General features: G+C 50.7%; 1 protein-coding gene across 1 annotated transcript in view; it reads right to left on the bottom strand.

Moving 5' to 3' along the window:
- WLS (Wnt ligand secretion mediator) overlaps positions 1-11,571 on the bottom strand; it is a 29,520-nt gene continuing 17,949 nt past the window's right edge. The window contains exons 3-12 of the mRNA XM_032192092.1: positions 9,927-10,051; positions 9,021-9,182; positions 8,037-8,173; positions 7,471-7,639; positions 7,181-7,278; positions 6,815-6,878; positions 6,317-6,460; positions 4,544-4,627; positions 2,875-3,028; positions 1-2,323 (exon numbers count right to left, since the gene is read on the bottom strand). Coding sequence (XP_032047983.1) covers positions 2,214-2,323; positions 2,875-3,028; positions 4,544-4,627; positions 6,317-6,460; positions 6,815-6,878; positions 7,181-7,278; positions 7,471-7,639; positions 8,037-8,173; positions 9,021-9,182; positions 9,927-10,051 — 1,247 coding nt within the window. The 3' untranslated portion in view covers positions 1-2,213. The remainder of the gene's footprint in view (positions 2,324-2,874; positions 3,029-4,543; positions 4,628-6,316; positions 6,461-6,814; positions 6,879-7,180; positions 7,279-7,470; positions 7,640-8,036; positions 8,174-9,020; positions 9,183-9,926; positions 10,052-11,571) is intronic.

Raw genomic sequence — 11,571 nt, 5'->3', positions numbered from 1 at the left:
TGACAAATCCACAATATGGTATATTTTATTTAAATTAACAAATCTACACGTTTTCCAGGTTGCTTAAAAGCATTCTGTAAAAAGTGAACTCAACCTAAACAAAAAAAAAGAATATATTTTAATAAGACCCAGGGACTATTTCCGAGACAGATGAGTAGGGCTTAGGAATTAAGAAATAAAAAAAGTACACACGCACGCGCGCACGCTCACACAGACACACACCCCGTAAACAAATTGTTAGTGTTTGACACAAAATTTGGTTTTAAAGCTGCAATGCCCCGTCTGTAAAGAGCCTTTACAAAACGCAATGCTATCCTAAGCTGTAAAAGAAACCATGGACACATCTATGGGAACAACATAAATATCACGTAAGAACCCAAAAGAACGTTAACGTTGCAAAGTCAAGCGCTCAGCCAGGGCAATGAGGGAGTTGGGGCTGTGGGCATTTGTGTAAGCCACTTTGCACCAGAAAAACTGCTGCTGTGCATCGTGCCTGCTCTCCCCAGCACTCGTTTCTGAAGGTAAATGGGTTGCACATCGCCATCCGTGCTGAAGGTGTGGTCCCAGGAGTTGCTCTGTGCTCTACAGTAAGTGTGCCCCCCTTCCTTTTTCATTTCCTTTAACCATTCCCTATAACCATTCCCTCAGGGGCACCAGCACCCCGCTTTACAGAGATACAAACTTCCCCCATACGGTTGGGGTTCCAGTTCAAGTATCCCAAACCATCCAAAGCTCCTTCTTTAAGGAGCATTTAGCACTTTTTCTGTGCTACAGCAATCCCACACGTTCAGACACAGCAGCACGAGGGACTTCACCTGGCGTGTGGCATTCAGTGTCCCTCACAGCCCATTAACAAAGCCAAGGAAACCCTTCTGTGCATGGGGTCTGCTGGGCACGCTGTGCCAAGCCCCGTTTGATGGTGCACAGCCTGGGGCTCTCAGCAGCTGAGGGGATGGAAGATTACCTGTGCTAGCCTCTCCTTCAGAGCTGCAGCTCCAATTCAGGGCATCTTACTGCCACTCGAGAGTGCTGTTCTTACCGGGGCTGCAGCAGAGCAATGCATTTGGGGCAGTGGTCCCGCTGGGAAATGCAACAGAGAGCAGCAGCAGGTTACCTTGTGGGGACAAAAATGGGGTGGGGAGGTTGAGCTGCGTGTTACTGGGGGGTTTCAGACGTGCCAGTGCCAGGTACCAAGGCCAGCCGTGTCCTCAAGTTCTCTCCCAGGCCCTACAAGAAGGTGGGTCTGGAATAGCACCAACCCTTCTGGCTGTGTCTGAGCCACCAGCACGTCTCGTGACTTGCCCCCAGTACAGCCCAGTTTAAGCTCTGAGTCAGACCAGCAGCCACAGCACGGGGTGCGGGACCACGTCTGAGGAGCAGACGCCTGCGTGAGTGTGTGCCACGTGGATTTCCCCTGGAAAGGGCCCGACTCCCGCCCACCCCGGGGCCCTGCTCTTCTGCCCCTGGTACGTAAGCAGCAGAAAAATGAAGGAGATGTATCAAAAAGGTGAGACAGAGGAAGACTAGAGCGAGGGGAGCCAACGGGGCTGAGAACAGGCAGGAGCTGGCTGTGAGATCAGTACCTCTGGGCACTGGGACAGGAGCACACATTTCTCCTGCAATCCAGTTTGGACATTCCCCTGTATTTAACAGGCAGCTGTGAAGCCTACCGAAATAGCAGGTAGCTGCTTCTTTTACATCTTAACTATGACCAACAGTCTGCCCCCTTCTCCAGCTCTGTTTCATTCAAGTGACAGGTTTGCTGTGGGGCTACAGAGCTGTACCAAAGACCTCAAACACTGTTCGATACAATTTTAGATGAGTGAATTAAATGTTTTCAAAACAAAGCCTTAGTTCTGCTCCATCCTCCCCATCCTCATGCGCAGGCACACACACAGAGCCCAGCAGAAATCGCCCAAGGCCAGCTCTGCCACTTGTACCGCCCGAACGTGCGACTTTGCAACATTAATGCTTTTCTAGCAGATTTTTACGTGCTCGAGTGTAACACAATATACATATCCCTCCCCCCAGAAATAACTACAACATATTAAAGAGTTTACAAATGTTATGCTCGGCGTCACTGCTCTGTGAAAATACACTAGATGCTGGGTGCTCAGAAAGCAAGTTACGTCGGACACATCTCCTGCAGGAGGGCGTTGTGTCGTCCTGTGTACTCCACTTTGTCTCGCGTCTCAGCCGCTGGGATCTCGGCCTTACTCCTGAGCCTCCTTGCGAGCCAGCTTGTAAACCTCCGTGGGGCCGTCCACGTGGGTGATGGTGGTGGTGAGCTGGAGCTCCTCGCCGCTGCCCACTCCCAGGTCACCTGAGAAACAGTGATGCCGTCAGGCTGCCCTCACCATACAGTGTTGTGCAATTAGAAGGCAAAAGGATCTCTTTTGTTCAGCCCAGGCTCTCAGGAGCTACCTGAACTATGTTCTATGCACAGTTTCTACCAACGCTTTTATTTGAGGTCATTTAGATGTGGGCATGTTGGCAGATGAAGATTTTGGTGCTACTGGAGGCCACCAGAAGGAAACCAACAGCACTGCCATTCTCCCCTTGCCCCAGTTCCAACCCTTTTCCCACTCCTATGTTTGAGCTATGCAGTCACAACTGGGCAATAGCAAAAAATAACAAAAACCGAGCTAAAAGGTTTTAGACAGCCGTGCCTGAATACTCAAACCTGTCTAGCCTAGTCAATAATTAAAATGTCTGCTGGAACAGCAGTGCTTTGAAGAACAAACCCTCGTTTGCATAACATTTCAGTGTGCTGCATGGGCACTTTGGCAAGAAAGATACACAGAAATACCCCCCACTTTATGTCGCTGCCTTCCTGTGGTAACCTTCCCATGTAGATGATTTGGAGCCATTTACCATTTGACTGATCCTCCCCGTAGTTCTTGTGTGAGGGCGCGTACAGGAACATGAGCGCAAAGACGTAGAGGTTCCACATCCCGTAGATGCCGGTGAAGAAGGCGCTGTTCACCTGGATCGTGATGTCCCCCCACTTCCAGTGGCCTTCTGTCACCTGCCCGTGAGAAAGCAGACGGTCAGCAAGGCCGGAGTCACACACAGATGTGACCCCTGAGGCTCTGGCTTGGAGCAAACCCACAAAAAAAGCCTCAGTTCCCCAGGATGAAGACAACACGTGTACAACAGAGTCAGTCACCCAGGCAGGGGAGCACTCTCTTCTGCCCCAGCATGCAGGAAAAATGGTACTTAGAGTGGTTGCACCAGGATCCCTATAACTTTGATTCCTAACCGTGGCACAATCCTTCACAGGCTGCAATAGAAGCTGTCAAAGCTGGGGTGTTCAGCAAAGGCTGGCACACGAAGGGCAGTACCTCAGAGACAACTCCTTACATCTGAAAACATCAGACTTCTATAAATAGGCCTCCTGTACAAGGGGAAGCAGCATGAATAATGTGAAAAGCGAACGTGCTGAATGCCTTCTTGCTGCTTCTGCCTCACGAGAGAGGCCCAGGCTGACTGCATCAGCCTTAGACATAGAGATCTGTCAAGACTTACCAAAATATCATCAATATTAATATCACTTGAAGACACACGCACTGTTCACAGTGCAGTGCTGGCTTGCCATTAAAGGGAGAGACACAAGGCAGCAGCATGCCTTTTCCTGACAGGAAGAGCTTTCCCGTGAAAACACCAGGACGTTCTGCTCCAACGAGGAGCCACAGCAGCACAACCTTGCCTTCAGGGCAAGACAAAAGCTCAGCTTGAAAAGAGGAGCTGGACAAGATCGTTTGTGTTACGCCCATACGCAGTGACAGCTACAGTCATTAATACTCGGTGATTAATTGAATTGCCAAGTGGCATTTCTCATACCAGTGCTTCAGCCGAACAGATTTTGACGAGCAAAATCATCTGCTGCTGTGTTTTCCACTGGGACCCACCACATACCCCAAAGCGTAAGGGATGCAGTGAGTGAGACCCTGCTCCTGCAGATGCTGTTCTGTAACGTTGGATTTGCAAGGCTGTACAACTGTTCTCCTGAAACTACAAGCTGCTTACGCTTAGGAACAACCATAAGATAGCATCTGTTTCAAAGATGTCACTTACCAGGAGACTGTTACTTGAAGTAAACCATCAAAGTGCATTTAAACAGCTAGATCAGCTCATGTGTACAGAGAGACTGCACCACAGCTCGGAATAACTGGGTATGTATCTTGCTAGAAACAACAGGGTTGCAAAGTCAAAACCAGGACAGACTGAATTCTGGTATTTCTTTGTGGGTATAAAAGCCACCAGATTCTTTTAATGTGAACAGAACATTTTTTGCTCTTGCTGAGTTCTCAGAAATGACTAAACTGTTTTGGCTGATATTTCAAAAAACACAGACCCTGTGTGCCAAAGGCCTTTGTGGAAGTTTCAAATACATGAAAACAACTTCTTAAAAAGCAACTTATCATAGCGAACTATAAGACAGAGGCCTGGTCTCTCTGAGCTGCAGGTAGCCCAACCTTCCTAGCACGTGGGGAATTTAAGGCTGATGCTCTCAAATGCAGCTGAATTTCGTCACACTCACCTGGCTCACGATGAAGAAGATGACTGTCATTGCTGCGCACGCCAGGGTGATGAGCATCAGGAACTTGAACCTAAAAATCAGCCCCTGTTTAGAGAGAAATGTCACTGGTCACGTTAACAGAATCCACAAAAACCCATTTTTGTTTTTAGCATGTACAAGACACGAGTATAAAAAAAAAAAAAAAAGGAAAAGGAAAAAAAGGGTCCAACCCACGAAACCCCAAACCAAAACAACCTCCACCCACTCCTTCGTGCTGCATTCATGACAGCCAATATTCTCCGTTCCCCACACACGTCTGCATTCCTCCCCGATGCTCCGAGCAGGGTGTGCATGTCTGGACAGCTCTTGCTTTCCATTACAGCTGCCTTTGTGACTGATTTACAAAGAGTTAATGTGAGAGAGGAGGCAGGTCAGTCTGAGCTACGGGTTTCGTCCAAGGGACAGCCTACCTGATAGCTCACAGCTTTCATTAAACAAACATCTGTGGAGAGATTTCGGGTTTTAGCAAGACAACGGGACACTTGTATGGTGATAGCAGGGGTCTGTATGGGCTAATCCCCACCTCCAGAGTCCCTCTGGCAGGAAACTGCAGCAATTCTGAACGCTTGTCAAAATTACTTTGTGCACTACAAAAGAATGTAAATTATAAGAAACTTTATGGCTCAAAATCTCTTGGCTGGGAATCGTACCATGTACTGTATTTGCTCTTGATAGTTTCAAGTTTTCACTTAAAAATTGTTTTGGTTTTGTTTTTCTTCTTCTTCTTTTTTTTTTTTTTAAACCATTTGGGGAATTTTGATGGAAATGTCTGTGTGTGCGTCATTACTGGGCTCCACAGTGACAACAAATGACCATTAGTTTAACTCTTCCAGGCCAGATTCGTGCTTTGCCAGATGGTTGTAGTTACAGCACGGCCGCAACAGCTCTACAACACAAGCTAACATCCTGTGCCTCTTGCTAAAGGGAAAGATGGAAAAAGAAAAAAAAAAAAAGCTGAATATCTTGTGCAAATTCTCTCAAGTCTGATTTTCTATGTTTCATGTGCATCCCTGATGGGTGATAACCAGCCTGTTGAAACCAGAAGTGACCATCGTTATACACAACAATGCTGCTTATAAATATTTACACAGCCATGAAAACAAGAGGCTCTCCCAGCTCAAGCAGCTAGAGAGAGCTCCTCATGTTCTGCAGCAGCTTGAGGACAGCCAGGGCAGAAACAACATACAAAATTACAGGCTAAAAAAGGGGAAAATGAGCTGAGCAAGTCGGGTTTTGACCTTTGTGTGACAGTTTCTCTCCTGCGATTTGGTTAGGACTACCCCATAAATCTGAAATTGTGCCGTGGAAAAACTTGGTGGTTTTGGTAATACTTGCCATTAAACACAATCATTAATATTAGAGAAGGAGAGACTGAGGGACAGGGAGCACTTTCTCCCCGTAGTAATTTAAAGGGCAGTTTCAGCAATTTTATTCTATCCCCCAACACACATCGATAAACTGGGAGATGACAACCACTCAAAAAAAAAAAAAGGCAAAAAGAGAGCTGGCTTACACACCCTCCTGAGAGATTAAAATGTTGTATCAGGACCAGAGAGCCAAATACAGGAAAAAATGTAACAGCAGTTGAAAGGAACAAAAGGCAGCTGGGGGACTTGAGCAGCTGAGGATCAGGCTTTCCAGTTCAGGCCTGTATTGACAGCGAAGGGTTTAGTGTAGTCCTTAAGGGTGAAAACGCATTGTGAAAACACAAATGGTGCAAGAAGGAGTGCCTACCTCATAATGAAGACAGCGAACCTTGCTCATTGCCGGCAGGCTTGACTGCTTTCCATTGATGTTTCTGAAAACTTGGAAGACCATAAAACACAGGAAGAGAAAATAAAGGCACAAGCAGATTCCTGCAACTATAATAAAGGCCATCTGAGCAGCGCAAGTTAAAGGAAAGTGACATGAAGTAGCAGAAAACATTATTAGGGTGATTTACTTCTGATACGATCAGGAAGGTCATCAATAACCTCCCTGTGGGGTGGCCACGATGGCACCCTTGACCTGGATCTCCCCCTGCTGCCTCCCAGACCTCGATGTCCCCAAGCACAGCACCGGTGCCGGAGGCACCTGGCACCAAACCTACCACGACCACCTCTTGCAGCCACCACCAGGGTTCCCCACAACACCCGAGCCCCACCACACAGCTCAGCCAGGAGGAGGAAGGTCTCGTCTCCCCTCTCTACCCACACCGAGCACGTGGGCCTGCCAGAGCCCGGTCAAGGATACAGCCAGCTCCGTGCCGACCTCGGTGGTCCAGATGCTGTAGAAGGGGTTTTTCAGCTGCACTCCCCTGTGAAGAGAGAAAACACAGAGCTGCCACGGAGGCCAAGAGGCTGGCAGAGCCCCGTGCTGCTTTCCCTCGTGGGCGAGGAGGACACGAGGTGGACACGTGTCTTCCTAGGACAAGATGTGCTGCTGTGAAGTGCCCAAAGGCCTCAGCGTCTTCACTGGGAGCCCTCTCCCTCCTCATGAGGCAAGGAATCCAGCCCCAAGGATCGAAGCCCTCGTTCCCCAAGGCAGCTCGAGCCCTGTGCTCAGAGGTGGCCGCCGGCCTCAGCCTGCCGTGCATCCCCAGGGCAGCACTGAACCCACCTCTCGCACATGTCGAAGATGAAGAGGCAGAAGGAGCCGACAGCTATGGGTCCAACCTGCTTCCAGTACCCCGAGAGGCGGTTCCGCTCGTTCTGGTCCTAATTGAAGGGTCAGGAGGTGGGGAGGAGGAGGAGAAATGAGGAAGAGTGAGTTAGCCAGCAGTCCTCTCTCCAGGAACGAAACCCCACAGCGCTGCTTCCAAATCCCAACCAGTGAGGAAAAGGGAGCTGCCAGGCATTGCTGCAAGGGGCAGGGGGCACGGCAACCACCTTCCTTTCTGTCACACCCACCATCATGTGCTCTCCGCAGAAGATGATCCAAAACGACAGCAGCATGGCGTAGAAAATGCCTTGCCGGATGTCTCCGAAGAGCAGCATCCACGTCCAGTCAAAGCCGATGGAAAACCACTCCACTGGGATGTTAATGAACGTCATGGAAATTCCCAGAGCAAAAATCACCCTGGAGAGGGAGAAACACCATCTCCATCTATTTCCAGTTTGCAGGGGGAAAACACAGAGCCATAGCAGCCAGGGGTGTGCCCAGCGGGTGACAAGAAAACCCCACACTGTTCAGGCAGGGGCAGCAGATTGTCACCAGGGCCAGGAGGTGGCACCTCGTGCCAGCAAAGCCCCTGGCACTGAGCTCCTCCAAGCAGCCACGGGTAAAAGCAACATCTTCTCCGGGGGGTTAGTGGGGAAGCGGTGACAATATTGAGGTTTCTGGGTGCTCCTGGGTGCAGGGAGTGGACAGGAGAGGGAGAAGAGAGGAATCCTGTCCCCCAAAGACGTGCCCTGCCTGGGAGCAGCCTCCACCTCGGCCAGGGTCACCCCACCCAGGCACACGCGCCCCCACTCACTTCTCCAGCAGGACAGGAGCCCGTGTCATCAGCGTGATCCTCCTCCAGTACCAGATCATGATGATCAGAATGCTGGGGGTGAGGAAGGTTTTCATGGCAAACCACACTTTTGTGAAGCCTCCGTTTTGATGGATACCCTAAGGAGGAACGAGGTGCAACGTGACAGCTGGACAGGTTTGAACATCATCACTCTGTGCTTCTGCTTACAGGGGTGGCAGGAGAGGCAGGCACGTCGCAGCGTTTGACACGCGAGCACATGCAGACACAACCACCCTTTGAAAGACGCGGCCTGACCACCACAGGGAAGGGAGCAGCTGCCCACACGGCATCCCGGCCATCTGAGCAGGCTTCAAAAGCCCCGTTGGAAACAAATGCCAAAACCCACAGCGTCCATCGCGAGGTGGGAAGCGGTCTGCGAGAGCGGCACTTCTGACACAGCGTGGAAAAAACTGACAGCACGGCTCGGACGAGTAACAAGATAGTCACAGAGCTCAGTCACCGCTGGTGGGCAACGCAGTGGCCAAATTAATGCATTTCTCCAGACACATGCCCTCCCACCGCCGTCTGCAGCCACCACAGCCTGCTGGCTGCCCGCTGCTGGAAGGGACAGCGGGAGGAGGCTTTCCAGCACGGGAGGGCAGGAGCAAGGACAGCTGACTGCCACCTCGAGCATCTGTTTGGCGATAGCCAGCTCTGAGAGAGAGCTGCTCCCCTCTGAGCCCTGCTGTTCTGTGCCTCATCTCCCCGTGCTCTCATCCGTGACAGGCAGACAGGTCCCTGCACCATCCCTCAGAGGGATGGACCCCTTGTGAAGGAGGAAAGTTGGGGTGCCGGGCACATTTTCAGGCAGAAGCTACCCATGGAGAAGAGCAGGACTTCTGCTGTGGATGGAGGAGAACCAGGCAGGGGCTGCGGGTGCCCCAGCTGGTGGCAGCACCGCGGGGTGCAGTCCCTCTGAGGAGGGGCAGCGAGGCAGACACTTACCACCAGGCGGATGTCCTTGATCTCCCCAATGCCCACGTTGATGCCTTTCCTCTCGTTGACGGGCAGGCGGATGTTGATGAGGTAGTACTTGTGAGCCACGCTGCCGATCTCCATGAAGGGGAGGAAGTCGCAGTCGTAGTGACGGCCTTCGGACTCCAGGGTCTAGCAAAAGGGCACAAAGTGGCAAGACCGTGGTCAGCCACGTCCTGTGTGGTGGGCGGCCACACAGGCCCTAAAACTCAGCTTGCCCAAGAGCATTATTGGCACCGAGAGACCATCTGCTCACCCCCACCTTCTCTGAAGGCCTGGGGAGACCCTGTGCAAGTCTGGAGACTCATCAGTGGGTTGGGGACCTTTTTCCTTAAGTTTCTGATTGTTTTGGGTCATTGCTAGTTGTGCTCGTCACTTATCAGATTGCAGTCAAGGCATTAAGAAGTTATTTTAAGAAACTCCCACCCCACCTCTCCCAGTTCTGTGAGTGCTGCAGTGTCCCTGATGGGCTATTTCCTTGCTGCTCCTGAAGAACAAGGTTTTGTCCATCACAAAAGCACCAGATGGGAAGCTCCAAGTTCTCTGGAATGGTTTTGGGTACACAGATCCCAAAGCCTTCAAGTTTCAGCCAGACTACAATGTTAGAGGACAATTCTGCCTGCACCTGGGTCTGTGCATTGACCTCCCACCTTTTCTTCCTCACCACCTGGCTTCACCCTTTCTCTCGTGCCACAAAGGGAACCAAGCTGCATTTAGAGCTCATCAGATTTTCAATTACATTTTCAAAGATTTTAAGCCAAGAGAAAGGTGACAAGCCTGAAAGATACAACTGAACAACCCTACAAAGCACCACAAAGGAAAGGAAGAGAACCACTCCCACCCCAGCCCACCCCCAGCATCATCAGAACACCTTACTTTTGGAGAGCCAAAGGTGCATTTCAGCTTCCTGATCTCTATTGCGTGTGCTATCTCTTCCCATTCATCAAACATGTTATCGCGATACGCTAACGACACATCCAAGGTGATTTCTGCGTTTTCTTCTGCAAGAGGAAGGAAACACGGAGCTCGTTAGACACCGATGGTACAGAAAGGGAGGACAGCCTCTGTATATGGAGGGGACCTAGGAGAGGCACACAGTTATGGAGACAAATGGAAATTTTTGCATTCTGAATAATATGTTTCAAATCCCATTTTTCAAAATATTTATCTCCCCTCTGGTAGAGAAGAAAGAACCCAATTCTTCCTGGTCATGGAGGTCTGATGTCTTGCTAACATACCATGATGTGCCGCTGCACTATGGTTGTGGGCGAAGAGCATTACTTATTCATATAGCATTAGGAACAATAATTGGCATAAAACTGGAGCAGAGACAGTTGCAGAGACAGGCAGTTGACCAAAAAAGTCCATCAGACTTCACTGTGGGTTGGCAGAGCAGCAAGCAGCCAGGCCGGTAGCCACACTTACTGCAGGTAATGCGAGGGTACGCAGCTGGAGGTCCTTCTGCTTCGGGAAGCAGCGACATTGCAGCGCAGGATTTACCTTATATTGACACTGAAATAGCTTTGATTTACAGCAAACCACCCCAAAAAAGAACTATACAACAGTATATACTGCATATGGTTAGGTGTATAAAGAAGATCCATCTTCTACCCGGTTCCTTTAAAAAAAAAAAAAAAAAAAAAGAAAAAATTAAAGTTGGCCCTGCCAGAAAAAAGAAAGTCCTGATAAACAACTCCACATGAAGGAACCGATGTCTCCTACACGAATTGTTTAACCCAGGCAATTCTACAGCAGGGCTTTGGGGTCCTCCCCCTGCACCCCCCGGCACTGGCTGCTTTCCACCCGCACGGCTGCACCAACTTGCACGCCAGCAAGCACACACGGAACGGAGGCACCCAGGTAGGGCAGCCACAGCGAGCTTGGCTCAGCAGTTTCGTACTCTCCCATAGCTGGAGGAAAAACTTGAGGGGCAAATCACGGATTAGGAGGGGTGAGGTGGATGATTCTTGGGCTTCGGGTGCTGCAGCAGGCCAGCAATTCCACCCTGAACCGTGGGGCAGGAGGGATGGAAGTGTCACATGGAAAACCTGCAGCTCCAGCATGTATTTCAGTGTTTTCAGCTCCTCAGAGCACTGCTGTTCGTGTTCATGTGGGAACAGCCGACCCATCCTCTCCTGGGCCCGCTCACAGCACGGGCACGGGGTGTACCTGCCTTTAAACACGCTCTCGCTAGGGTGCAGCCAGGAGGTCGCTGCTGCAAGGAGGCAACAGGGCTGGAGCAGTCTTATTGAGCTCCCCTAAGCCAGCTCGTGAGACTGAAAGAGTTACAGTCCGAGCCTGCCAAGCAGCAACACACAAACACAGCTTAAAAACCCACGGCAAGCCCGCACCAGCTCCGCCAGATGTGAAATCCTCCCAATTACCAGGCACAGCTCCAAGGCGAGGCTCCGCCAGAGGCACGCGCTCTGCAGCATGCTCACGCTGCGGCCTCGCCTGCTTCCCTCGGCCACCCCAGCCCCTCGGAGAGCTGCCGAGGGCCGTGCCAGCTCCGTGCCTCGCT

This window comes from Aythya fuligula, chromosome 8, assembly GCF_009819795.1.
Source record: "Aythya fuligula isolate bAytFul2 chromosome 8, bAytFul2.pri, whole genome shotgun sequence".
NCBI lineage: Eukaryota > Metazoa > Chordata > Aves > Anseriformes > Anatidae > Aythya > Aythya fuligula.
Note: the sequence above shows the minus strand (reverse complement) of the source record. Positions and strands in the feature narration are given on the sequence as shown.